General features: G+C 53.7%; 4 protein-coding genes across 9 annotated transcripts; 2 read left to right on the plus strand and 2 right to left on the minus strand.

Moving 5' to 3' along the window:
* Positions 1–6: 6 nt before the first annotated feature.
* On the minus strand, positions 7–1,992 carry LOC104839916 (thaicobrin-like). Its single transcript, XM_010580519.1, has 3 exons — positions 1,611–1,992; positions 1,388–1,497; positions 7–718 (listed from the first exon to the last, which is right to left on the minus strand). The coding sequence occupies exons 2-3, from the start codon at positions 1,443–1,445 to the stop codon at positions 198–200; spliced, it is 579 nt and encodes a 192-aa protein (XP_010578821.1). The 5' UTR covers positions 1,446–1,497; positions 1,611–1,992; the 3' UTR covers positions 7–197.
* Positions 1,993–3,964: 1,972 nt separating this feature from the next.
* LOC104839943 (butyrophilin subfamily 1 member A1-like) lies at positions 3,965–14,198 on the plus strand. 4 transcript variants are annotated; one of them, XM_010580562.1, is made up of 11 exons: positions 3,965–4,129; positions 4,836–4,940; positions 5,999–6,346; positions 6,896–7,177; positions 8,227–8,331; positions 8,925–8,945; positions 9,598–9,618; positions 10,266–10,286; positions 10,743–10,763; positions 11,241–11,273; positions 11,676–14,198. In XM_010580562.1, the coding sequence occupies exons 2-11, from the start codon at positions 4,856–4,858 to the stop codon at positions 12,191–12,193; spliced, it is 1,455 nt and encodes a 484-aa protein (XP_010578864.1). In that variant the 5' UTR covers positions 3,965–4,129; positions 4,836–4,855; the 3' UTR covers positions 12,194–14,198. The 4 variants fall into 4 exon arrangements, with proteins under 4 accessions (XP_010578864.1, XP_010578881.1, XP_010578872.1 ...); XM_010580579.1 differs by lacking the exon at positions 11,241–11,273; XM_010580570.1 differs by lacking the exon at positions 9,598–9,618.
* Positions 14,190–18,965, plus strand: GP1BA (glycoprotein Ib (platelet), alpha polypeptide). 3 transcript variants are annotated; one of them, XM_010580540.1, is made up of 3 exons: positions 14,192–14,228; positions 14,921–15,708; positions 16,287–18,965. In XM_010580540.1, exons 2-3 carry the CDS (start codon positions 15,546–15,548, stop codon positions 18,425–18,427), a joined length of 2,304 nt encoding a protein of 767 aa, XP_010578842.1. In that variant the 5' UTR covers positions 14,192–14,228; positions 14,921–15,545; the 3' UTR covers positions 18,428–18,965. The 3 variants fall into 3 exon arrangements, with proteins under 3 accessions (XP_010578834.1, XP_010578851.1, XP_010578842.1); XM_010580532.1 differs by having other exon boundaries at positions 14,190–15,708; XM_010580549.1 differs by having other exon boundaries at positions 14,190–15,209.
* A 2,372-nt stretch (positions 18,966–21,337) lies between these two features.
* KLHL33 (kelch-like family member 33) lies at positions 21,338–25,776 on the minus strand. Its single transcript, XM_010581948.1, has 4 exons — positions 24,370–25,776; positions 23,186–24,119; positions 22,591–22,761; positions 21,338–22,021 (listed from the first exon to the last, which is right to left on the minus strand). The coding sequence occupies exons 1-4, from the start codon at positions 25,307–25,309 to the stop codon at positions 21,433–21,435; spliced, it is 2,634 nt and encodes an 877-aa protein (XP_010580250.1). The 5' UTR covers positions 25,310–25,776; the 3' UTR covers positions 21,338–21,432.
* Between the last annotated feature and the right edge of the window lie 940 nt (positions 25,777–26,716).

Consider the following 26,716-nt stretch of genomic DNA (forward strand, 5'->3'; position numbering starts at 1 on the left):
TGAGGTGGTGGGGATGAAGGAGCCTCTTTGGCGGTGTCCATCTCCAAGACCTGACAGTCCTCCCACTTGGTGGCCAGAGGAACCATGTGAGGAGAGGCTGGCAGGACGCAGGACCCTCCCAGTTCCCAGCACCAAGCCCCAAGACGATGGTGTTTGCCTTTCCAGTCTCCCCTCCTGCTACCCACGCTCCCTCCGCGTCAAGGACACAGCTTGAGCCACGAGTCCATCCCCACCCAGAGCCATGGGCATAGCCTCTCCCCAGGACATGAAGCCAGGCAGAAAGCAAAGATTGGGGCTTTGTTTTCAGCATCAGCAAATGCCACCTGCCTGTCTGTGAAGTCCAGGCAGACCTGGATGGCCCTGGGGAGACAGGCAAGGTGCAGGGGGGTCCAGTCAGGATCAGTGAAAGCATGGTATTGTCCAAACCACTGCCCCACGGCCCAGATCCCCTCCTGGGGGGTAAAACTGAGGACCCCTTTCCTCCTGACAGACTCCTGGGCCACCCCCACAGCCCACCAGTCCCCTGCCTTGGCCACCTCCACCTCCCAGCAGTGCCTCCCTGCAGTGAAGCCCTGGCTGCCCAGCACACACGGCTCCGTGTCGAACCGCTCGGGGTTGTCGGGCAGCGAAGACCACTCATCCCCCCGTCCCACGCCTCGCTGGTCGCCAGCCAGGATGAGGAAGGGGTTGGCGGTGTCTGGGTCCAGGGTCACGTCGGCTGGGGACAGAGGAGGAGAAGCTGCTCAGGACAGGCAGCCCCAGGGGTGCATCGGGGCTGCATCCACCCCAGCAAGAGAAGGGAGAGGGCAATTTCCTTTCCCCTGCCCAGAGATGTCCAGGGTGGGGTGGGAAACCCCCTCTTGCTGGACTGCCCCAGACTCAGAGCCGCCCTGATCCTGCCCCTGCTCCTCATCCAGGAGCTTCCATGCGATCCCTGGCCAAGGAGACTTCAGTTTCCTGGAGGAGGATGCACCTGAGTGGATGGGTGCACATCTGCTGTGCAGACACCTGCACCTGAGCTTGGGTGTCTCTAGTGCTGCCAGAACAAAACAGGCACGTCTGGGCACAAACCAGTGCAGACCGCTGTAGATGATACCCCAGGACCAATGACCCATGGCCCCAGATTCCTGTTTCTTTCTGTGGGCAATGGAGGGAGCCAAGGATGGCAGCTCAGGTGTCTCTGGTGTTGGTGGTGTGGTCTACAGATAAGCACGAGGAATTCAGCTGGGGGTGTTGCAGCCACCAAGTCTCAACCCCATGACAAGCCTAGGCTGGGACAAGCCCCGGGTGCTTTGACCCTAAATAGCTCTTCCACAGCAGAAGCAGGATGCATTTTTTCTCCTCAACAGAGGACAGTTCCCCCTCCTTTTCCCTGCTGAAAACCCACCTCTTCCACTCATCTCTTCCACCTCATTGGCCAGGGTCTCACTCTCTTCTCTCTCCATCCTGGATACCAGCACATCTGCAGAAAATCAGCAGGTGGGGAGGCAGGATTCCCTGTTGAAAGTGGAAATTACAAGATTCAGAGACTGCCTAAAGATGACAAAGAAGCAGAAGGATTGATGGAGAAGTCACAGCATTCAGGCACTTTTTAGACAGCCAGCACTCACCTGCAGGCTGGCTCCAGGAAAGGAGGTTTTGGATGGGTCTGAAGGTCTTCAGACTGCTCTCCACTCCCCTGATCTCCTCAGCAGCTCATGGCTGGAGGGGGCTTGAAAAGCATTTCCAGCTTGTTCGAGTGCACAGATCAAGGTCCAGAGGGGCTGGAGTGGTCTGGAGAGCACAGCTGGGAGTCCAGCACCTTCACCTCACTGGGGGGGATCACACCACTGGAGCTGCCACCTTCCCTCCTCTTGGCAACAGTCTCCCGTGCCCTGAAGCTGCTGGCGGGCGTGTGACCTCATCTAACACTTGAATTTGGGAGTTCCCTCTCAACGTTCCTGCAGTGCCTCTGTCCTGTTTGTATCACGGGATCTGTCGCGTCTCCCCTCCCTTCGGCCAGCTGCAGGTAGGTGATAAGAGCCTGCTGCACCGCTGGAAAAGGCTCTGTTTTCCTGTAGCTTAAAGCCCTTCTAGGTCAGTGGCACCATGTGCATCTCCAGCCCAGTGGGATGTCATTTGGGGACACCAGCTACAGACCAGTGGCTGCGCTCTGGGTGTCCAGGCTGCGTATTGTGATGAGGGAAGAGGTCTGGCTCCTTACAGGCACTGCTTGCCCAGACTTGTCACGCTGCCAATGGGTTTCAGGGTGGAGATGTTTGCAGGGCACGTGTTGCCTCGATTGCTCAACTGGTAAATGGGGGACAGCAGGTGCTGGGCTTTGCATCCCACCTCTTTGTTCTCTAGGCAGCTTTTCATGTGCCCAGGGGTGATGGCCTCACCCCTGCTCTTAGGGAACTTGGGAGGCGGCACCCACTCTGCTTTGTCAGATCACTCTGAAAGCCACCAGTCGAGCACAAAGCAAAGCAGAGTGTGAGGGCACCTGCTGCCAGGTGGCTCTGCTGCCTGGCGCTGGGACAGGGGCCTGGGAAGGCACGGCTGGGGACAGACTGGCTCAGCAGGGACTACTCAGTCAGGGACCACCGTCGCATGGTGGCACGGGCATGGCACAGTGGGGGCTGCTGCTCGCATCCAGTATACGCAAGCAGCTGCTGCTGAACCTCCTGTCTCAGGGTCGACCAGTGACGAAGTTATCCCAGACACACACACACACAGAGCCGGTCGAACAGCACCCACCTGCAGGACCCACATTACCCACCAGCACAGGCAGCCACGTCCCCCGGGCTGGCAGAGGCAGGAGGTCACTAGTGCAGGCACACACGCGACACTCTCTGCGTTTATGTGCACATTTGCAGATCCCTCAAGCAGAAGCACGGCCCCTCTGTCTGCCCAGCACCCTGCCCAGACCCCGGCCCTCTCGCCTTCCCCACGGGTCCTCAGCTCGCCAGCTGGTCCAGCTTGATGCTTGCCGCAAACACGCAGCACTCACACACTCAGCCCACAGGCACCCCACATTCGGGGGCCTCCCAGACACCAGCGTGGACCTTCCGCCTGCCTGATACCCCTGCCTGGACCTGGGGACTCCGACTCGCCAGCCAGCCAAGCGCACTGACTGGCTCCGTTTTACCCGCAACTGGTCCCTTTTACACCCCTTTCTGTCTGTCCCCCACCTTGTCCTCCCTGATTCCCTTCCACCGCACGTGCCTTTAGCTGTTCACATACTTCCACTGACACCCCCCAGTATCTGGGATCCCCGGCTTTGCATCCTTACAGTCGCAAAAGCCGGGCTGGCCCCTTTCTGAAGTGATGCCTGCAGATTTGTCATAGCCCAGCGATATTATGAGTGATGAGGTTGGTTTATTACACTTATCTCCGCTATCATTTGTTGGCCAGGTCTGTGTCTCTGTACGCTTCATTCATCATCTCCCTCTTTTCCTTGTCATCCCTTTTAGCAAGGTCCCTGATCGGGTCCCTTTACCTGAGCAGATGCTCTCACCTCCCGCGTGCGCCCGCGCTCCTGGCTGGGGACGGGAGGTTGCTGGACCTGGCTGGGCTGAGCGCCCTGCGGGGCTGCCTTCGCAACACATCTCAGGGCAGCATCTTTCCCTGAACAAATCATCCTCAATGGCCTCACCTTTTGGCCGGGGCAGGAATTACTTTTAAGCAATTGTTAAGCTAGTGCTGGGCTTTGCTCCCACCCCGGCACTGCCTCTGGGTGCGAATCCCAGCTCAGTCACCCTCCTCCTTTCCACTCCCTCCGGGAAGGGAACGTGCAAACTGCTGCCAGTTTCCAATCCCTCCCAAGTCCAGGGAGAGCTGTGGGAGGAGGCTGCGATCTGCAGCCATGGAGGGGGTCTGTGGCAGGGCCGTGCCTGTCGATGTTGTCAGAAAAGCATTTCTGGAGCAAAAGCATTGCTGAAAAAAACCCAAATGACTCGGTGACTTTCATTTTTGAGTGGAGGCAGCGGAGGAGGAAACAGTTGGCAGGCTGGGATGCAGAGTGACTTCTTTGTTTCATTTTTGAACACGGAAATGGATAGCTCGCATTGGGGTGGCCCCTCTGGATGCAGTACATGATGGCCGAGCAACCGCTGCCCCAGCCCTGAGCCCACGAGTTCGGAGCCTCCAGGTATGTGGCATCTCTCGGAATGCTGCGGATTGAAATCGCTTTCTGCCATCTGCCAAAATTGGTCATAGTTTTCACTTCTTGTTAACAAAGCCGGGACCAAGTCAGCGAGTGATAAGAGGATTTGGGGTGGGGTTCAGAGAAGGACCAAGTCCCATCTTGGCTGGGTGTTGAATCACTGTTTTGATTATTTTGCTTTCCCTGGTCTGAGACCTCTTCCCACCCTCAGTGTGGTGGCAGGGGATGAGCTATTAACTGAGTCCTGAATTTGTCCCAGAGGAGAAGCACACAGCCCCAGCTCCACATGTATTTGGTCTGGGTTTCTCCTTCTCATCCTGTGCCTTACCATCTCTTTCTTATGGCTGGATAAGAAAAGCAAGGGCTCCATATTAAAACAACTGCCACTTTTTCATAGAATTAGAGGAGATGTTGCAGCTTGTCCTTTGTTTCCCCATTGGAAACTCCTACAACTTTTTATACCAGTTGGGTACTTCATATGTAAAGCAGCAAGCAAAGTCTTCCAAGCATCAGCAAAGGCTGATGATGGAAAATTGATTTCAACCTTCAGCATCTGTCGCTGTTCCCTAGACATCATAAAAAGGAGCTACAATCTGCAATAAACCCCTTTAAAAGTGAATTCTGCCCTTTTTTTTTTTATTCCCTTGTTTCTCCTCCCTTTTGCCCTTTCCCTCTCCTTCCCCATCTCCAGGTTGTGCTCCAGTGAAGAGGATGCTCTCCAGTTTCCACCTCCACTGCTCTCTGCTGGCTTTTATCATCTATGGTTTAGTTTTCCAAGTTCACGAGCTGCAGTCAGGTAGGGACTCCCCCTGGTTCTTGCTGATCCCTGTGGCGTTGCTTCCAGCCTGAGTATCTTCCCGACTGCCAGTGCAGCAACTCCCCGTGAAGGGCAGAGCACAGAGCAGGGTCAGGCCCTTTGCCATAAACCTTGTCCACTTCTGAGAGCGCCAACATCCCTCTGGATCCTGGTTTATTCCTCTGGCCATGTCAGGACAGGCATTCACACAACCTCGCTGAACTCAGATGGAGATTAGATGATGCTGATGAGTTGATTATGGTTTGCTGCTGTTTCTCTCCCTGCTTTCCCTGTTTGCAGCACATTTCCAGCATGTCATCTCTTTACTGGGCTGTGTCCAGGGTGCACTGGACCCTTTGCAGAACCAATTCAAAAAAGGGAAAAAACAATGAAAAAATATCTTAAAAAATATTCTGCCCTCTTTTTCTGTTAGATTGCTGACCTGAAGCAGCTTCTTCAGGGCAGCCCTGGCCAAAAAAAAGTTGACTTTCTTGTTTTTCCCCTCAACCAGAAACCACTTTCTCTGTGAGTTGAGTGGCCAGCTTATTAATAAGCCTTTTTTTTTAAATTTCCAAAGGTGCCCAGAGCACCTGAGATGTTTTTATTTTCTCTCGTAATAGGCGTGAATAGCTGAGGATATTCGAGTTTTATTTGTACCCAAGTTGTCTGCTTTCTCCAGCCAACCACCCAGAAACTTTCCAGCCCCTTCCTTCATTCCTTATCCTGCTTTCTCCCACCCTGAGCAGCATGGGCAGCACTTGTCCCCTTGAGAACAAATAATCTTTTAGGAATTTGAAGAACTTTCACGGTAGCGCAGGACAGGGAAGCAGAGGAACGGGTGGTAGCCTGGCTCCAGCCTACTCACCATGCTGCGTGGCAGGGGTCCCTCTCCCAGCCCTCCCCTCAATGCCTCGTCTCCCCCGGCACGGTGACGCTGCCAATGTGACGGCGTGGCACGGCAGCACGCGAACCGCACGGAGCAGCATCCGCTGGCTTTCCGAGCTCAGTCGCTGCAGCAAACTCATGGTTATTTCTTTTCCCCTGGGGGTTTCTCCCAGCTCTGCTCAATGTGACAGGACCCCCTGGCCCCATCACCGTGGCCATGGGTGAGGATGTGGTGTTGCCCTGCCGCTTCTCCCCAGAGCAGAGGGCGCAGGACACGGAGGTGATCTGGTTTCGGGAACACTTCTCGCCCTTTGTGCATCGCTACAAGGGGGGCCAGGACCAGTATGGGGAGCAGATGCTTCAATACCAAGGGCGCACCGAGCTGCTGAAGGACGGCCTCGCCAAGGGCAGCGTGGACTTGAAAATTTTCCGTGTCCAACTGTCTGACAGAGGGAATTACACCTGCTTTATTCACCGTGACTTGGATTACGATGAGGCTGTGGTGGAGCTGAAGGTGACAGGTCTGTAGTCCATGTCCCTGGTACCTCTATTTTACTTGCTTGTAGCCAGTGCTTTTCTTCCCTGTCCTTCTTCCCAGAAGCAATTTCAGATGGTTGCTTTGGAAATAGGGTTTTATTAAGTGCCGTGGTTGAAAATACTAAGAATGTCTCAGAGAGGTAAAAATCCCTACAGAGCAGCTGTAAGGAGCTCATGAGATATGCTACCTACTTCAGAAGTGTTCTTGATATTGTTTTCTTCATATAACTGGGTGTAAGAAAAAAATTTGTCATTGGGTAATAAAGTAAGAATGTCTTGGTTCGTGCTTCCATATTTTAATATCCAGGTCTGCAGATTATTTTGCCGCAGTAGTAGCCTCCAGAGCAGATCTTTGAGTTATGTGAAAAAGACTGCAAGAAATGTCCTGACTCCAGGTGACACTCATCTTAAAAAAAACCCTGGGATTTGTCTATGTTGAAGTTTAGCTCTTCTCGCCATCGAAAGGAACAGCCAGCCCACCTTATTCCCCCAGTATCCTGTGGGATCACCCAGGGGTCTCTCTTTTCCCGCAGCCAGCGGCTCTGCCCCGCTCATCACGCTGGAGCGCTACCAGGACGGGGGAATCTGGGTGACCTGTCGCTCAGCCGGCTGGTACCCGCAGCCCCAGGTGCTGTGGCAAGATCCCCATGGGCGGCATCTCCCATCCCTCTCAGAAAACGTTACCCAGGATAAGAGCGGACTCTTTGCAGCAGAAAGCAGCATAATCCTCACCAGGGGCACGAACCAGAAACTCTCCTGCTCGGTTCGACATGTCCTGCACAGTCAAGAACAGGGATCAGCTTTTTACATATCAGGTGAGCAGAGGACGAGGGCATCACCCTGTTAATGTTCCCAGTGGAGCTGCACTTGGAAAGTGCCGCTGGCAGAAAATCTCAGGTGCGTTTTGCAGGCTGTGTCTTCAGTGCATCAGGTGTATTTTGCACGCTGCGTGTACAAACAGCTGCGGCTTTTGGCAGCATTTGTGCAGGTGTGCGGCCAAAATTCACCAGTTTTGTCTTGAAGTGTGGGTTTAGGGGGGAAAAAAGACAACCCTCATTGTAGCAGAGTTTCTGTAGGCACCTGGGTTAAATACAAACATTCGTAACACTGGAACCAAACAAAAAAGGAGAAACCAACCCGTGCCCTTAGTCTCACCTGCTGTGAAATCCTGTTCTACCAGTTCGGTATGAGAAATAAATTGTTGTGTCTCATATTAGCATCTGCATATATTGAATATATTTGGGTTTTTTTCCTTATCACACAGAAAAGCTCCTTTCTTACTGGAAGATTGATTTGGGGCAGGGAATATATCAGAACAGAGATGCAATGGTGAACTGGACTAACCATACACCAAACGGCACCCCAGTATCACGTGCTTTTCATCTGCATCCTGTTCCTTTTTTAGTTTGGGAATGAACAATTTTGGGAGACTTTATTTCCCTGGGGGGGGTCCATACCTTTCTTCTGGTGATACTGCTCTGCACTGGAGTGTTGTTTTTGATGCATATGTTACCCTGTTTCTGATCCTATGTTGCCTAATGAAATAATAGAATATTTTTTTCCAAAGGAGAAGAAATCATGATTTAACTAGAAATAATTTAGTTAGAAATCCATTTTCCCTTTAAAAATCCCCCACAATGTAGACAGACAAAACCTCATCCTCAGACAAGTGCTAAATTGCCAAAATGTGTTTTGTTTTTTTTAATATTATTTTTTGTCGGTTTGTGGAGTACAGTCAGGAGCTGATTTTTACCCTAGCTCGGATTCAGACCTGCTTGGGATGAGCTTGCATGAAATAGAAATAATCTACTTCCCATTGCTACTTGCAAAGTAACCTAACCCCTTTGGGGATTTTATATTTCAGATCCCTTTTTCCAGAACGCCCATCCTTGGATGACTGCCGTGTGTGTGGTCCTGGTTGCTGTGGTCGTACTCCTTATTATTGCTGCTTATCTATTTAAAATTAAAGGTATCATCCTGGTGTGGTGTTTGGGGAAGGGGGCAGGGCAGCTGTCCTATTCATCTGCCTCTGGTTTTGACAGACAAGTGGGTTTGAGAAATGCCTGGATGGTCCCAGAGTCTTGTCTCAGTGTCTTGGACACACGTACAGTGCCAGGGAACTTAAAGACCCAGGGATTTAATTTCTGGCAAGAAAAGAAAGGTTGTTTCTCCAACAAAAAGGGTAGCCAAGAAGGAAGTGGGCATAAAAGCAGCATGAGCCAGCCGTTCCTCTGCCCCAGCCGGGGGTGGATTCTGCCCACAGAAATGGAGCAATAATTTGCCTGGCCCTGCAAAAAAACCCTGGCACTTCTGGGGGCCTGGCAGGGCTTCCTTTCCTTCTGGAAGACCCCTCTGGGTGTAAATAATACAGAGGAATAAAGGAAACTGAAATCCTCTATCCTTACCAAAAGGAGATGGAGCCAGAGGGTTGTACAGGCACTGCAGCACTTCCAGACCTTATGGCCTTTCTGCAAGGGGCTGTAACTCCTGGTGTGGTTTAATCAGTGCTCTTTGGAAGGGATGATTTTAAAAAGTATTTACATTTCTTTCTTTCCTTCATAGGAAAGCATGAGCAAAAAATAGGTAAGCTTTTCTTTCCATTTTTCAGAAATTGGAGAATTCCCTCAAATGGAAGAATTCATGGGGCATGTTTCTCGGGGATGTGGGGGAGGGAAATGGTTTGGCTAGCAGCTACAGGAAATTGTGAAATTAATTTATGAAATGATGAATTTATGAAATGATGTTGTAATTTTAAGGAAAACCATTGAATAACCAAAGAAAGCGTGAACAGATGTTCTACCAACAGTGAACTTTGCTTTTCAAAGGGTTGTCAAGGTTCTTCCCAAAGCTGGAGGAAGCTTTGAGGTAGCATATTTCATTTTGCACAGGCCTCACCTTTGTCTCAGCACTAAAAAAACACAGGGACAGGAAAGGTTAGGTAGCATTGAAGGTGAGATTTAACCCCATGGTGCTCCTTTGTTGATGCAAACCTGCCCCTTCATCTTCACCTGCCCTTGCTCAGGTCTCCAGCAAGGCAGCGCTGGCCTCTGCCCAAGGTGGGTTCGGGGCGGGGGGCAAGATTTCCAAAAGTCTTGAGAAGAAAGGTCTTGAGGAGCTCCTGGGCTGAAGCTTTTCCATCATAAGCAATTTCAGCCTCCTCCCCACCCCAACAAGTGTCTCAGGGGAAAAGGAATCAGCTTTGGTGGTGATGCTCTGTTCTGGTTTTGCTTTTCAGCGATGCAAGCGGCAGCACTGCGTAAGTCTCACTCCCTGTCTTCCCAGTGAAATCTTCTGTAAAACTTTCAGACTTTTTTATTCATCCTCTCATTCTGTCTCATTCTGTCTTTTCAGGCAGGTACTTTACTTCCCCCTCCCCTAATAATGTGAAAATTTGCTCTGAAAAGTCATTAGGGTTTTTTCCCTGAGTGGCTGTCAATGCTTTTTAACACTCTCATTTTAATATAAGTAGTGAAATAGTACTGAAAAGTTATTGGTTTTTAGGGGAAGATTACAGAAACCTAAGCTGTTGAGAATTTTCTTATAAAAATGTAGTTTGATTACCAAGAAATTAAAAAAAAAAAACAAAACACTTGAAGAGGGCATATATTTTTATTTATTTGTTCACTAGCTTGTAGCTCATAGAATTGCCAAGTAATAGTCCTTTGGCTATTAAAAATGAGCTTTTGCTAAATTGGTGCCAATGCAGAGGGAAATAAATGATGGGGAAAATAAATGCAGGTCAGCTCACTCAGGAGTCATGAGCATCCTTGCAGTCAGAGTGTAAATCAGCAGATCTGCCCCCTTCATCACAGCCACTCCTCACCTGTGTGGTCATTTAGCTGGGGTCTCAGGGAAGGGACGCTGTCAAATAGTAACTCACGTGTGTTTCTGTTTGTTGTTCAGAGGACCGTGATGCAGAAATCGGTGAGTGTCTTACTTCTTCCTTACAAAGGATTTTTTACAGAGTCTGTATGGAGTGGTGGTCTTTTTTTAATTTACACGTACAGTGTGAAGTGAACCAAAAAGTGGTTGGGGGATGGGGGGGAAGGAGAGAGTGAAATAGAGAATCAAAAAATGAAAGATCTTTGAAGATCGTGTCTGGGGCTGGGGATGGGTGGCACAGGCAGGGTGAGAGTGCCCTGGGACAGGGCCCCTTGTAGGCGAGGGTCGTCCCAGAGACCTTTTCCTGCCCCAGATTTGAGCAGGACAACCTGCACCACCACCTGCAGAGTGGAGCTCGAGGCTGGGGGTGGGAGAGGGCTTTGCATTTTCAAGCGTTGGCGGAAGCCTGCCCTCCTGCACGTGCAGGTGGTTATGGGAGAGGTTATATCCAAATCAATATCCCACAACCCATATGTACTGATTTATCTTCTTTTTCAGAGAGACAAGCTGAAGAACTTGGTGAGTATTGTTCTCCTTCCTACAGGGGAGACTTTTCAGTTGGGCCATTTTCTGATCTGGGTTTTGCATGTATGTCCTGGTTTTGGTTTTCCTTTTGGGAAAGGAAGAGGTAGGAAATACTGAACCCATTTCAGAAACGTTATTTTTCTTTGCTCTCTATGCGTTTTTAAGCTATCCCCTGCAATCCTTTTATACTAAGAAGAAAATGCTTTCAGTTTTCAAAGAAAGTACAAACAGGCCATAAATATGTCTGAATCAGGACAGGCAGCATGATTATATTTGTAGAAAATGGATGGAGTCCTTTCATGTAGCTAGACATTGAAGTTTTGAAGCTACACAGTGTGAGATGACTTTCACAAATATAGCAACAATTCAGAAAATGTGCAGCTACACTGGCATATCATTATCCTGAGCTAATCCAGTACAAGTGTGTTCAGATTACTTCTCATCTGTGGTTTTCTTTTTTTTTTTTTAAAGCATGGAGAAAATACGCAGTGCCTATAGAAGAAGGTAACTAAAGTTTGGTCTTTCAAGGTGCTGAATCATCTTCCCTGCCTTAATCTCCCTTCCTGCTAGTTGCCCTCCCTCACACCCCCTGTTCGTTTGGTGCATGCCCCAGTTTTAGGCAAATCTGGAGAGTCCTGGTCCTCAGTGAGCAGTGCTGGTCACATTTTAGAGGCATGGGGACTTCTTCAGCCTGGAGGTCTGCTGACGATCCTCTTCCCTCTCCACTTGATGTCATCCGTCTGCTTCATTTTTTGTTCCTTGCACTAATATTGTTATCTTGTGCAGCTTCCCATGCCGCAGCCTGCCAGTTATTGCTTGCACCCTTTTTCTTCCTTATGCAGTCCCAGCAAAGATCTCTCCTAGGGTGAGCTCTGCCCTGACATGTTGACTCCATCTGTCCTGCAGTGAAGGTGGTTCTGGATCCAGACACAGCCCACTGTGACCTTGTCCTGTCTGACGATTGCAAAAGTGTGAAACGAGAAGACACGCTGCAGGACCTCCCCGACATCCCTGAGAGATTTAACCCGTGGCGCTGTGTGCTGGGCCGTGAAGGCTTCACCTCGGGGAGATACTACTGGGAGGTGGAGGTAGTGGATGGAGGAGGATGGACTGTGGGCGTCTCTCGACAAGATGTGAAAAGGAAGGGCGATATTGAGTTTAAACCTGAGCAGGGCATCTGGGCACTGGGGCAGTGGGCAGGGCACTTCCAAGCTCTCACCTCCCCTAATCGCACTCTCCTTCCTGAAATCCAGACTCCCAAGCGGATCCGGGTCTCTCTGGATTACGAAGAGGGACGGGTTACATTTTTCAGTGTTGATGAGGAGATTCCCATCTTCACATTTCCACTGGCATCATTCGAGGGGATAAGCGTCCACCCTTGGGTCTGGCTGGGTCCTGGGACGTGGCTCAAAATGTGTCCCTGATGAAGGGGAGAGAGTAAGACGAGGCTTTTTTGAGGGGACCTCAGGAGTTCAGACTCACAGAAGGATTTAGTTTGGAAGGAACTTGTGGAGGTTTCTGTTGCAATCAGCTGCTCAGAGCAGGGCTAACCTCAAAGCTGCCTTAGGTGTCTTTGGACCTTGTTCAGCTGAATTGTGTAGGATCTCCAAGGGTGGAGATCTTGTTACCTCTCTGGACCTCTGCCCTGGTCCTGCACCTCCCTCAAGGGGAAGGATTAACCCTTTATGTTTGGTCAGAGTTTCCCCAATTGCAGCTCATGACTGTTGCCTTTCATCCTCGCTTTCTTACCTGTTGAACAACACTTCCACTGAAAAGACACTCCTGCAACAGGGATCACTTTTTAAACCTACAGAATAAAGTTACTTCAGCAGGATTTGTCTGCATTGTGTGTCAGCACCAAATGTCTGTGTCTGAGGCTTTGTCTCCACCTCCTTTTAGCCTGTGGGGAGTTGCAGGCACTTTTGAGAAAATGCTTCACTGCATCCTGCAGGATACAATGAAGGCATGTCAGTGGAATTGGTCCATGGCTTTGCTTGTCCCTGTGCCTGCCTGCAGCACAAGCCCAGGTGACGAGCTCACCTGTGACCTGGAGGCATCTAACATTGTGAGATGGAGCCCATCTTTAGTCAGTCGCTCTAGGGGAGGAAAAGCTGCTTTTGCTTACAGTGCTGAGGAGCCTGGAGCAAGCCTAGAATGTCCCATGAGGGCTGAAATGAAACTGGAGAAACCAAAGGGCATCTCATATTGCGGCATGTTTCCGGGCAATTCCAGATTTTGCTGCAGTGGAAACTGCCACCTGCAAGGGGAGGATAGAAGTATGTGCTTCTGCTGAGGCCAGACATGCTTTCACACCAGATCCTCCGTTCAAGTGATGTCCAGCAAGCACGGACCTTCCCAAGGGAAGGCTTCACCATTACTGCTGAATTCATGGGCTTCTCAGAAATAAGAGGATGCACTTGTGTGTGTGCCAGGGTAGGTCTGTTCATGCTCAGCCCGGGGCAGCTCCATCCTCCCACCATGGAGGAGCCCGAAGAGGGCTTTCACCTTTCTCTCCAGGCCTGCCCAGTCCCCAGGAATAATGCTCCCAGAGGCTGGTGGTCATGTCTTAGCTTTTTTCCTTGCCATGCACAAGCCCACACGATGCAGCAGAAGCCAAATCAGCTGTGAGACCTGCAGTAGCTGAAGGACCCAGTGACAGAGAGTTCCAAAGCCTCCTGTGAACTGTGTCATAAGTCTACAGGGACAGGCAGCATGAGGGTGGCCCTTGCTGCCAGGGCTCTGAAGAGTGGTTCATGTCCCTAAAGAAGGCTGTGGGAAGGTGAAGATACGGACCCTGCTTTCTGCACTGGAGAAGGAGCACCGTGCTCCTCAAGCTGGGGGTGATGAAGTTGCATGTTTCTATGACCCTCGGGCACCATCACCTCATGATCTCCTTCCTATTTCCCAGAGTTACATATGGTGTTGGTGAGGTGCTAAAGGCAGTGGGGAACAGCCTGGATCACTTTGTTCCCTCCAAACACCCACTCGAAACTGTCTGCGGGTGAAATCAAGGTTGGGGCAACAACCTCATGGCAGATCAACCCCTGATGCATGGGAACAGGCTCTGGAACAGGAGAAGAAGTTGATGGGCTGGGCAAAAAGGTGAACCTAGGGCAGAAATTAAAATGTGGACTGCAAATGTGAGGCAAAAGCATCATCGCTAGTAGGATGGCTGATGTAACCCTCATCTCCCTCTTGCCTTCACCTGAGGGAAGCAGGTTCAGCAAGGAGACATCATCCCTGCTCCTTTGCTCTCCCCACCTGGATGGCAGAACCCCAGCATCTCTCCTGGCCTCCTCCTCACTACTCGTAACCAGCCATGAGAAGAGTGTGCCTGCAGATGACTCCTGACCTGTGCACCCCTTTCTGCCGGTACAGCGTGCCTCTTCCCCTTCAGCAAGACATGTCGCAGTGGACTGCTTGGGTCTTCTGCTCTTTCTCCTTGAGGGAGTAAAGCATGTGGGCTGAAGGACCTTTTGAAGGTTCAAAGTGTCCTAGTGCATTCATCCACCTGGAAAAGGGAGACAGAGAGGCAGAAGCCATGATAAGGGCTGTGGGTTGGGAATGCAGGTTCATGGTGTGGAAGACTAACTGGTGATGTCATGGGGGATGCTGTATGTCCAGGGTGAGGGTAAGAGTAGTGCTGTGGAGGAGGGGCAACAACATACAGGCTTAATCCCTGCGATCCTATAAGGTCGTCAAGGTTACATTTGTTCTCTCCCTTCCTATCCCTTGCTTTCTGTTGGAAATTACTTATGCAGAGCCAAAAAATTGTCCCCTAAGTTCTGCTTCTGTTGCTGCCTCCAGTCCTCTTTCTACAAGCTGAACTAAAATGCCCCTACAGCAAGTGGACTGGGGGGGAGGAAGTTTTTCTAAGGGGGCTGGCTGGGCATCGAGCTGCTGGTGGAAGGTGATGAGTGAACGCTTTTGCATCACTATTTTTCTCCCTCTTTCCTTCACTTATTAAACTGTCTTTATCTTGACCCACAAAGGTTTTTTTTCTCACTTTTAGTTTTCCAGTTCTCTCCCCCATACAGCTATAGAGGCAGTGGGTGAATGGCTGGTGGGTGCTTAGCTGCTGGCTGGGGTAGACCCACCACAATCCACAGAATGGAAAACAGTAGAAAACCAGTATGTCCTCTCTTCTGTAGCATCTCCCCTTGCAGCTTTTGGGTGACCCTCCAGCCCTGCAGTCCAAGATGCTCTGCAGTGACCTATGGGCTAGGGAAGTGGAGACAGCTTGGCTGCAGGAACAGACAGCAGGAGGAATTGCAAAACCGAGCTACTTCCTCTGCCTCTAATCTCCTTGCCTGGTCTCTGCTGAGGCTTCTCCCACAAATGTTAAAGCTGCCTCTCAGCTCTCCAGAAGAGCCATCCCCATTTTTCCTGGCAAGCCAGAAAGAAAGGATCCCTCAGCTACACCACAAACAACTAGCTGAGGTAATGTGCAGAAACTGTTTCTCGCTGGTCTGCCAACTAGGCTGCAGTCCCCAGGTTGAGGTGCCTCAAGGATTGAAGCCCAGAGCATGCTGAGAAAGAGCTGCCTTGAAGCAGAGGAAAAGGCAGACATTTGTGTAAGGGACCCTTTTCCCAGGATGTAAAAAGGTGCAGCTTGGGGGGCAAGGGGGCATGCAAGGGCTCCTCCTGGGTGCAACCCTCCCTTGCTTTACTGTGCAGAAACAAGAAATTATGGAGCTGGTCTCTGGTTGAGACTTGTCTAAGGAGACGGTGGTGTGGCAGCACAGTTAAAGCGAGGACTGTGCTGAAGGACAGGAGATGGGTTTGGCTGCTCAGGAAGCCGCAGCTCCCTTCCCACAGCTGTGCGTGCTGATAGAGGGTCTGGGCAGCCCCCCTGCTAGCACTGCCGCCAGAGCAGCGCCTGGTCCTCGGGCAGGAGGGAGGCAAAGAGGCAGGAGAGCAAACGCTGGATGGTCCATGGGTGAGTCCCAGGGAAGCAGTGTCCATCAGGGGCTGGGAACTCGGGGTAGCCACCTCTGTGCATGGGAAGCTCTTTTCACATGACTCGTGCTCCCACTTTGTGAACCCAAATCTAGCAGAGGGTTCAGCTGGTGTTGGTCAGGGAGCCTTTTCCAGCACACGGCTTGTCTGGGCTGGGATGGATGTGGGTATGCAGGAACGTGAACACCACAGAGCCACTGCTTTTGCAGTGGTGAGGGCAGCAATGCCACCCCGGCAGAGGAGGCACCACCATGAGGAGGCGCTTGAATCAGGTTCTCCCTCCCATGGAGGAGGATGAGGTGAGCAAAAGGGCAGAGTTGGTATCTCCTTGCTGAGCCTCCTGCCCTCCAAGGACGAGATGACAGGGTGGGTGCTGGCAGTAGTTGTGGGACTCACATCTCCCTTCCATCCTCCCAGGGAGGAGCTGGGGGGCTCAGAGGGCTCCCAGAGGGTCTGGCGGGGGATGCCAGCTGTTGTGAACGGTGCTTGTGTGGGAAGAAAGGTGACATGCAGGTATGTGCCTGCCTGCACCCACACCTCTTGGCTCTCCCCTCCAAGCCATGCAGGTCCCTGCCCTACTCCTGCTCATCCTCCCGGCCCTGCTGCTCCCAGCTGGCACTACCGACCCAAGCCAGCCCTGCCCGTCAGAGATGAACAGCGTCAAGGACCTCCTGGAGGTGAACTGCACAGGGCAGGGTCTCAGCACGGTGCCCACAGGCCTACCTGAGGACACAGGCATCCTGCTGCTCAATGCCAACCACCTGGTGTCCCTCTCCACCGAGGTCTTCCAGAAGCTCATCAGCCTGCAGGACCTCGACCTGTCCAACAACCGTCTGGTGTCTCTGCACATCAGGCACCCACTGGAGAGCCTGAAGGAGCTGATCCTCTCCCACAATGAGCTGGGGGCCCTGCCTGCCCTGAAGGGCCTGCCCAAGCTCACCCACTTGGCTGTGGCCAACAACAGCCTGGTGACACTGGCCCCGAGGTCTTTCAGCGCTGTGCCACACCTGAAGGACCTGGACCTGCGAGGGAACCAGCTGCGGACGCTGCCCCAGGAGGTCTTTGCGGGGCTGACAGCCCTCGAGGACTTGGACATCTCAGACAACCAACTGGAAGAGCTCCCCAAGGAGCTGCTGCAGGATCTGCAAGCGCTGCAGACCCTCTGGCTCTCAGGCAACCGCCTGCAGACTCTGCCCACTGGCTTCTTCCCCAAGGGGCACTTCTTCATGTATGTCTTCCTCACTGAGAACCCCTGGCACTGTGACTGCAATCTGCGCTACCTGCAAGCCTGGATCCGGGAAAACAGTGGCAGCGTCTATCAGCCGGAGCGGGGCCTGGGGAAGACAAAGGTTGAGGTTGCCCCCAAGAAGGTGGTGTGCCAAAGCCCCGACGAGCATCAGTTCAAGCCTGTCATCAACTTCAAGCACAACTGCCCCAACGTGGGGGATGTGGATGAGGAGGAAGAGGATGACTATGGTGATGAGGAAGAAACAATGGAGAAATCTACCATGGTCACCTTCTCCCCCCCACATCCATCTATCACCAAAGAACAGACTACCATGCCCCATGCTGTTACCTGGCCTCCCCTCGCTACCAGAAGGCCCCCCCTCAGCACCCCTTGTAGCTCCACCCTTGCCCCAAGCACTTCACTTGCGATGCCTGCAAGCACCAGAGCTCCCAGTACCACCATTCCTGCGCCAGCCAGTCCTACCGTCACACCCACGCAGACCCCCAGCACTGCTGCCGTTGTCACTGAAGCCCCCGCCAGCACCCCGCACACTCCCACCACCCTTGTCTCTGCTACCTCACTGCCAACCACTGTGGGCAGCAGACCTCTCAGCACCAGCAGCCATCCCCAAACCACCCTCACCGCCAGCACTACCAACACCCGTGCTACTCCCATAGTGTCCACTGGCATGGTTTTCACCACCTCCACGACAGTACCTTCTACTGCCACACCAGAAGCCTCTTCCACTGTCAGATCTTCATCTCCTCCTCTGATGTCAACCACGCCGGTGCTCTCCACCACCGTGCTTTCCACTCATGCCCCAACGCCGCCAGCAACCCTGGACACCACACGCTTCACCCAGTCTGCACCTCTCCCCTTCTGCCCGTGCTCCATCCCAGGACTGGCCGTACCTGTGCTACGCTCGCGGGTAGGTGGGGAGGGTCCGCAGTGGGGGCAGTGGGTGCTGAGGAACTGCTGCCTATTGCACTGGGTGCTCTACCTGGCCTCCTTGGCTCTGCTGGTCCTAACCGTGCTGGCTCTGGCAGGCTGGCTGGTGTGGATGTGTCTGGTGCGACGGCCCTTCTGGCACAAGTCCCTGCAGACCCAAGAGGTGCAGTATCCACTGAGGAGGTGGAGGGAATCAACAGAAAGCCCTGTGATGTATCTTGAAAGCCCCCTCCGGCGCCCCACGTTCTGTACCATCAAGGAAGTAGAGTTGTGCCCTGAGGTCACTTACTGCACGATTAAAGACCTGGGAATGCAACGCAGTCCTCCTGCAAGTTCCTCCTTCTGCACCACAAAGGAGCTGTGGGTCCACCATAGTCCTCCGAATGCTTCATTCAGGTCTTTCTCCAGGAAACTGAAGGTCACAAACCTCAGATCCCTGAGGTCCCCTTCTGCTTACAGCCTGGACAGGGGTGTCAAGGCCATCGGTGATGTCAGAATGAAATATGCTGGCAACACCTTGTAAATGCTTCTGTATTTTCAGAGAAAGAGATGGAGGGTCGTGGCTCTGCTTCACGTAGCCTTGTTTTACAAGGGAAAGAACTGCTTGCCCAGGGGGAAGCCATCCAGCTCTTTCCTCTAGTATTCTCTCGCACACCCTGAGGTTTCTAGATCTGCAATAATTACTTGCATACTTGGCAGGGGGAGAAGATGTCCTAAACTGGGCAAGTAACAGTGTGGGGCTGCCGCTGCCTGGTTTTGGGGTGAATGTGGGAAATCAGAGCTTACTTTGTACTCTATGTCCCACCCGCTTCTGTTTGAATGATGTACATAAAGTTACGCTATTCTTTCAATTCAGTGCCAGGTTGTTAATCACAGAATAAATATTCTCTTTGCCTGAATTTCAAATGGGTGCTAGTTTCCTTTCATTTGACCTCCCATAGTCCTGGCAGGATACAGTGAATGGCTAAATTGTCTTCAGTACTTGGAACAGTGAAGATAAAGAGGAAAAGTCCACTTATACCCAGCTTCCTGACTTTTGCCCCAAATGTGTAATCTTTCCATGTGGGGTTGAATCACGTGGGAACATCCCACTGCATGTCCCACTGTCATGTAATAAGTTTAAGAAATGGTAGGTGTCGATGCCCCTGCATGACCCATCATGGGATGGCTGGAAATGGGGGAGGAGAGCAGGAGGCTTCAGAGGGCGATGGATGTGACTTGTAAGGGATCACACTAGGACAAAGTATCCAGGGGCTGGCCAAACTTTGTGACCACCTGTGCAGAAGTCACCCAGACATTTTGGGACGTGTGAGAAGGAGACAGAGCTTGTCATTGGCAGGGGGTCAAATGGCAGGCCCTAGCACTGGTGCACAAATGCAGCAACTAGATCATATGAATCACTTCTGCAGTCTCAAATGCTGTTCCAGTTCTCACTGTCCCAAACGTATCATCCAGCTACTGTGGGTTAGCAGGCCTTCTGCCAGATTAATTAATCAATCCACAGAAGGATATGTGTGCCTCTGCTTGGCCAGCTGAGATAAGCATCCTTCTATGCAAATGTGTCTGCTAGTCAAGCTCATGTGTGCTAGTGCATCTGGAGGTATTTAAAAGACATGTAGATGTGGTGCTTAGGGACATGGCTTAGTGGTGGACCAGGCAGTGCTAAGTTAACAGTTGGACTTGATCTTAAAGGTCTTTCCTAACCTAAACAATGCTATGATTCTATGATTCTAACAGGAACAGCCCCAGAGACCCCAGATTTGACCCAGAATCCCTCTGACCAACTCTAGAGATGACTGCAACAGCCCAAGAGAACTCAGATACCCTCAGAGCATCCTAGGGATGCGTGGATGGCCTTAGGGAGACCCCAGTGACCCCAGAGAGCCCTATTACTTCAGTTTGAACTGTTTCTTTACATTGATTTTTTTTTTCCTTTGTCAGATACTGTTACTACATCTTCGGACATTCTTCATCCCCCTCTGGTCTTGTATAGCACATTTAAGGATGCCTTTTCTTGTTTTGTAAGGGTGCTGTTTCTCACATTCTTGTGGGGCAGCATGCATCGGCTCTCACCTCCTCAGAATATTTGAATTCCTTTCGACACTTCTCCCACAATGTCATGGCATCCAACTTAGGCCATCAAGTTCTGAATGGCTGGAGAATTGGACAGGTAAAAAGTGGTGTGAAGGTCAGGACCAGTGGGTAGTGGTTAATGGATCGTACTCTACTTGGCTGATGGTAGCATGTAGAGTGCGACATGGGGCTGTGCTGGAAACTCTTCTGCTTCATGTCTTTATCAATGACTGAGCGTGCTTTTATCGTATTGGCAGATGACACCAGGTTGGAAGGGATCAGTTAGTATGCTTCCAACAGGACTACCATTCAGGGAGCACCATTCACCCTGGAAAATGGGTTGACAGAAACCTGATGAAAGTCAACAAGGAAAAATGCGAAATCCTGTACCCTGGAAGGAAGACCACAACAGTGCTGGTGAGGGGGCAGCCTGGCTGGAGAGTAGAGCTATGGAAAAAGACCTGTATGTCTTGGTCGACAGAAAGGTGACCAAGACCCAGCACTGCACCTTGGCGGCAAAGAGAGTGCAACAGAAGCCTGAGCTGGGTTAACAGGGGCATAGCCAGTAGACCAAGGGAAGTGATTATCTTACTCGGCTCAGCACTCATTAGACCACATCTAAAATACTATTTTGGGGAGCCATGAGAACATGCAACCCTCCCCTGCACATCCCAGGATCCCCAGTTCCTTCCTCAAAGGTACCACTGGTACCCAGTATCTCCCAGGATCCCGATTACCTACACCTCTCCTAGCAATTCCTCCCTAGGATTCTCCCACCTCTCCACACAACAAGCACTCCAGGTCACTCCAGGAAGACAAGACCTCCCAGAACCACCTAGGAACCCCAAAGCCCCCAGGACCCCCCAGTGTCCCCTATCTACCCTGCCACCTACCTCCCCCAACCCTGGCACCCCCAGAACTCTCTTATTTCCTCAGGATCCTCCATGCACCCCAAGATGCCTCTCAATCCTGAGACACAGGCACACCCTCCCCCATGCCCAATGAACACAGGCACCCAGAGCCCCAGTGCCCTCCACCCACCTCCTGGTCCCCACCACCCATCCAGGACACTCAGGCCATTGGTCTCCTGCTCCTTGCAAGAAGCATCTGGATGTCTGGGTTCCCCAGCAGAAACAACAAGACCCAGATGGGCAGTTCAGGAGCCACTTTTATTCAACCCAAGTGTGGGAGGAAATTGGGGGATCCCCAGCTCCCAGTGAAGGGCTCGGGGCAGGGGAGTGAGTATTCCTGGAGGCATGGGATTGCTGTGTGGTGAGTCTTTGTGTCTCATGGGGTCCCTACAGTCTACGGCATGTACCCTGGGGGTGGGGGTTTACCAGAAACCACAGGGGGAACCCATTCTGGGAGAGGATCTGGGAGCAATTTTGTCCCATAGAGGTGCCCATGGATGCTACCTGGGGATCCCAGTATGGGGTGCAGAGCTTGTAAGCCCCCCTAGGTATTATTGGGGGTTTCAGGTGATCTCAAGGGGTCCTCAGTGCAGCTGGGACCACGCAAGGCAGGCGGTACAATGAGGACACAGGCTTGGAGGTCAGTATAGGCATGGGGCAAGGTGCCCCGGGTGATCCAGCGCCGGGTGCCTGGCTGGTAGGCATGGATCAAGTGGGTGTCCTTGTAGGTCTCATGACTGTACCCTCCCAGTATGAGCAGTTCCCCCCCCAGCACAGCTGCGCCCCCAGCTACATGGGCATGGGGCAGGGGGCTGAGGAGGACCCAGATGTCCAGCTTGGGGCTGTAGACCTCAAAGGCCAGCTGGTCCCTGTAGCCAGTCTGCCCGTCCCGCTGGCACAGCCCCCCGGCCACATAGAGCTGCCCACCCGCCTCCTCCATGATGTGGCCAGCTCGTTGGCCATTCATGGGGGCCAGGAGCTTGGCAGGTTCACCCGGGCTGTAGCGCAGCAAGGACGCCTGGCACTGGCAGGCCTCGTCACACCCCCCTGACACGTAGAGGGTACCGTCCAGGGCACACGCCGCGTGCCCACACAGAGCCATTGGCAGGGGCTGGCACCTCCTGCGCAAGGAGAGAGGGGGGGGGTGAAGGGCAGGTTAAGCACGGCTATCCTATGGTGACTGCCTGCCCAGGAGTTCCCCAGTGAGCCATGGCTCCATTGACTGGTCAGCAGGCAACGCTGGCCAACACCCAATGAGCCTCAGTGGGCAGCATCAGCTAACACATAATGGATGCCCAAGGGGCATCACTGTTCAACATTTTGTAGACCCCAAAAGACATCATTGGTCAACCCACAGTGGAGTCCCTCAATGGACAGTATTGGCCAACACCCAACAGCGCACCCAATGAAGACAGCTGGAAAATGTTTAAATGATTTGTCTCATTGGCAAGTGGCCAACAGACCTTCAGTGAATACTATTGCCAAAAACTCATTCACCACCCGATAGGCAACACTGGCCAACACCCAGTGACCCCCAAGGGACATGGTTGCTCAACACCTAGTAGACCTCTCCCAAAGGCCACTGTAGGCCCATTCTCCATTGGAGGATCAGTGACCCAAGGACCACTCAATGGGCACCACTGGCCAACGCAAGGGTCTCCTGGGGCAGGGGAAAGCAGGAGTCTATGTGGAGCAGTCTCACCTCCAGATATCATTGGCCAGGTCATAGCACTCCACAGTGTCTGTGCAGTAGATCTCCCCCGAGCTGCCCCCCAGGGCATAGATGAAATCCCCTAGTGCGACAGCAGCAAAGTAGCTTCGCCCACAGGTCATGCTGGCCAGGCGCTCCCAGGAATCATCCATAGGCTGATACCTGGGTTTGAGAGGAAAAGAGGCAAGAGGCTACCTGTTACCTACAATGCCACGAAGTGATGTGGGGACTGCTAAGGGCAACAACCCACCTACAACCAGCCAATTCCATAAAGCCTTGGAGCCACACGGTCTCCTTGCATGGGAATATCCCCTCCTTCTGGGCAATACCAAACCCATAATGCCCTAAGGCATCTCCAGGTAGGAGCCTCCCTGCCCTACCCCCAAAGAGCCTGTCACATTCCAGAGTGGGAAGGCACCTCCTAGTCCTACACCCAACCAGCCCCAGAATGCCTTGGGCCCACTTGACCAACTGCAATGCTGCAATGCCTTGGGTCCATGGGGCAGCTCTAGCTCCACCAACACCTCCTCTGATCCCACAATGTCCTGGTGCTACATGCAACCACTAGTTCCTCTGTAGCTCTCACCTATAGACACTGGCCAGGGTGTCACGGACCCCGTAGTAGCATTTTCCACCCAAGACGTAGAGGATGTTGCCCACAACAGCTACAGCATGGCGGAAGCGTGGGCCATCAGGAAAGTGTCCCAGTGCCCGCCACTCCACCTGCTTCACCAGACCCACAGCACTGAGGTAGCGGTGAGCAAACCAGAGGTGTCGGCTGGGCTTCCGGGCAGCCAGGTTGGCCGTCAGTTTGTCTCCACCACAAACCACGAGCACCTCTTGCAAGGAACGCACCCGGCATGGCAGCTGCGCCATGGGGGCCAAACTTGCTACCATGAGCTCTCGGAGGACCTTTGGGTCAGCTACCCCTGCAGCCACCGACGGGACCTTCTTCAGCTCCCGGCCGGACATGAGGGCAAAGCGAACAGATGACAGGACTTCCTTGGCTAGATCCTCTTGGCCATTTCCATTGGCCATAAGCCACCGTGATGCTGCTTCCAAGGCCTCCAGTTCATGGAGGACATTGAGACCGTCTGAGCGGAGGAGGCGGATTAGGAGGTGTGCAGGAAGATCCAGGAAGGCCGGTGTGGCCACCACACTGGGGAAGGTGGCCAAGATGTAGTCCTCTGCTACGCGGCCCACCTGGGCCAGCCCGTAAGCCACAGCAAAGGCCAGCACATCCAGGCCAGTTTCTGGGGTCAGGCCACGAGTGAAAACATCCAGGCAGAGGGTGAGGAGCCCCCAGGCCTGGTAGCGCAGGGAGGTCTCGGCTGCCTCCAGGACCGCAGGCCACGGCCCTGCCACCGCCCCCGTGTAGGCGAAGGAGAGGAGGAGGCGAAGCTCGGCTGGGGACAGCCCCGTGGCCAGCGGGGTAGCGGGGTCGTGGGTGGCCTCCCGCATGGGACAAGTGAAGAGGGCCCGGAAGAAGTCACAGGAGCAGCTCAGGGCCAGGCGCTGAACTGGAGGGAAGGAGGAAGAATGGTGGGAGGCAGCAGGGGACCCTTTGCACTGGGCAGCCCCCTGGGAACTCGGGTGTCCTGGCCCCCTCCCACCAAAGCCCCAGCTCTCCCGAGGACACCAGCCCTGTGGGCACCTCTCGCTCCTCATCCGCACCTGGAGCCTCAGCCCCCAGCGTGCCTGGCAGAGGGCCCAGCTGTCCCCTGTCCCCCTCCTCAGCCCCTCCTGGGGGACCCCCCACCCCCGGCTCACCTGGGATGACCTCGTCCCCTGCCCAGAGCTGGAGGTCGCAGCCCAGGCCGCTGGCATGGAGTTGCTCCATGGCTCTTAGTGTCTCCCACTGCTCCTCCAGGGGCTCAGGTCCCCCCTCCTGGGGGTCACTCTCCAGACGCGGGGCACAGGCAGCCACTACCCGGGGGGCCCCGAGGACCCGGGCAGCCTCCTCCACCTCCTTCTCCCGGCCGTGGGGCACAGTTCCCCCATAGGCGAAGGCAAGCACGGCCCGCCAACCCCACAGCGTGGCCCCAGGTGGCAGGGGGAGGCTGGGCGGGGGGCCCTGGCGCAGCTCTCTGGTCCTGCTCTCCAGGAAGCGGAGGAAGAAGGAGCTGATGGAGGCCAGGACCACGGCATGGGCCATGTCGCCCTCCGGGCCCACGGCCACGTCCACCAGCAGTCCCGCGGTGCGGAGGTGGTCGGCCGTGGCCAGGAAGTGTCTGGCATGGGCCCCATCCCGCAGGCTCCACTGGGCTGGGGCTGGCCCCTCTGCAACCCACATCTTGCCTGTGGAACACAGAGTGGGGGGGTCAGGGTGCCGTCCCCACAGCCAGAGCCTCTGGCCCATGGAAGAAGTCCTGGCTGGGGACACGGGGTCTTGCTGCTGGCACTGCCCATAGTGAAAGCCACTGGATCCATCACCAAAGTCCCCCATCTGCCTCATTGCTGAACCCTCAGGATGAAGCCACTGACCCACAGCCAACGCCGCTGCCCCACAGCTCAGTCCACTGTCAATGATCAAACCCTCTGTCCTATAGCAGAAGCCACCAAGCCCTTCCCTAACCATTGCCCCATAGTCGAAACTACTGGTGCTCCAACAGCGGCAGAGCCACTTGGCACCTGGCATGGCTCCCCAGCAAAGCCACCTGTGCCACCCGTTTGGTGCTTGGCAGCGTCTGCTGTGCGCTCCCTGTCGCATGTCGCGCTGCCTATTGCATGTCGCAATGCATTGCACTGCGAGTTGTGTCTGACGTTGTGCTCCCTCTTGCACCGCTTACTGCCAGGGTGTGCTGATCCTCGCGTGGCATGCTGCGTCACACCGCAGTGCGCTGCACGCTGTTGCCCCCCCCTCCCCGTCACGAGTGGCACCTCACGTGTCGCTTGCTGTGTTTGCACGGTGTTGCGTGTCCTCGCTCAAGCCGCGCGTTTTGCAGCCCAGCGTTGTGCTTGCTGTATGCCGTGTCCTGCATTGCTGCGTGCTGTGCCGTGCCATGCACTCATCCCCCCTTACCGCCTGCTGCCGCTCCGGGAAGCTCCTGTGACCCCAGAGGCATGTGCCCGGGTAATTATAGCCCAGACAGGGCACGTGGCCTCGGCCGAGAGCTGGGAGAGGTGCAGGCAGAGGGAGGTCCAAGGCGCCGGAGTCCCAGGACAGGGCAGCAGGGACACTCGAGTCCCCTGAGGACAGGCAGCGGGGTGGGTGGAAGCTGCCGAGAGTTTTTTCCCTCTCTTGGGCAGCAGGAAGGTGCAGGCAGGGCTGTAAACCCCGGGTTTTACCCCGGGCAGGCCCTGTTAGCGGTCTCTGGCTCATCAGCCCCCTCCTAAACCTTGCTCACCACCAGAGCCCAGGGTGAAGCAGGGCCCCCTCAAAAGTCCTTGAGTGGGGGAGAAACAACCCCCCTGCTCCCCCAGCACCACGGGTGGTGACACATCCACCAGTACCGGTTGTGCTCCTGAACTGGAGCCCAGCCCCACTGGCCCCCACACTGAAGAGCCGGGGCTCCCCCAGCTCTGGTGCCAGGGAGCACATGGGGACATCAGCCCCTTGGTCCACCCTGGCCCAGCCCCAAGCACCCCCAGGACCATGCTGCACCCTCCAGGACCCCCACGTGCCCACAGAGAGCACATACCAGGGAGAAGCACAGCCTGCCATGGCTGTGACGACGTGTCCCCCTGTGTCACTCTGTCCCCTCTGCTGTCCTTGAGTCCCCCAATCTCCTTGACTGCTGTTCCCCTCTCTCCTGTCCCCTCCCCTCACACCTCCCTGTGTTCCCCTACCCCACATCCCTGCTTCCCCTAGTGCCAGTTTTCCCTGTCTCTATTAACTCCCATCCCCATCCCCAAATGTTCTGTCCCTGTACCCTCATATTCCCATGTGCCTGGTTGAATTGTGTCCTCCCAAAGATGATTTCACAGCCTCTCCAAGTCCATTCTTCAGCACTTATCTATCCCAACTGTGAGAATTTTTTTCCATCTACTTAGAATTTCCCTTTCTGCATCTTGTGCTTGTTATTTCACATCCTTTACTGTGCACCTGAGCCTGCCTTTTCTGTAACCATTAAGTCGTGAAAAAATGGTATTAGATCAGCCCTCAACCTTCTTTTCT

This window comes from Haliaeetus leucocephalus, unplaced genomic scaffold (assembly GCF_000737465.1).
Source record: "Haliaeetus leucocephalus isolate CR32 unplaced genomic scaffold, Haliaeetus_leucocephalus-4.0 Scaffold76, whole genome shotgun sequence".
Taxonomy (NCBI): Eukaryota; Metazoa; Chordata; class Aves; order Accipitriformes; family Accipitridae; genus Haliaeetus; species Haliaeetus leucocephalus.

Excerpts from the sequence above, each read along its gene's own strand:
- LOC104839916 (XM_010580519.1), bottom strand. The coding sequence starts at position 1,445 with ATGGAGAGAGAAGAGAGTGAGACCCTGGCCAATGAGGTGGAAGAGATG. Across the intron at positions 719-1,387 it reads GGAAGAGATGAGTGGAAGAG|CCGACGTGACCCTGGACCCA; the intron begins GTGGGTTTTCAG and ends CTCTGTCCCCAG.
- LOC104839943 (XM_010580562.1), top strand. The coding sequence starts at position 4,856 with ATGCTCTCCAGTTTCCACCTCCACTGCTCTCTGCTGGCTTTTATCATC. Across the intron at positions 8,332-8,924 it reads TTATCTATTTAAAATTAAAG|GAAAGCATGAGCAAAAAATA; the intron begins GTATCATCCTGG and ends TTTCCTTCATAG. Across the intron at positions 9,619-10,265 it reads GATGCAAGCGGCAGCACTGC|AGGACCGTGATGCAGAAATC; the intron begins GTAAGTCTCACT and ends TTTGTTGTTCAG.
- GP1BA (XM_010580532.1), top strand. The coding sequence starts at position 15,546 with ATGGGTTTGGCTGCTCAGGAAGCCGCAGCTCCCTTCCCACAGCTGTGC. Across the intron at positions 15,709-16,286 it reads AAACGCTGGATGGTCCATGG|CCATGCAGGTCCCTGCCCTA; the intron begins GTGAGTCCCAGG and ends CTCCCCTCCAAG.
- KLHL33 (XM_010581948.1), bottom strand. The coding sequence starts at position 25,309 with ATGCGACAGGGAGCGCACAGCAGACGCTGCCAAGCACCAAACGGGTGG. Across the intron at positions 24,120-24,369 it reads AGGGGACGAGGTCATCCCAG|TTCAGCGCCTGGCCCTGAGC; the intron begins GTGAGCCGGGGG and ends CCTTCCCTCCAG. Across the intron at positions 22,022-22,590 it reads CTGGCCAATGATATCTGGAG|CTCCTTGCGCAGGAGGTGCC; the intron begins GTGAGACTGCTC and ends CCCCCCCCCTCT.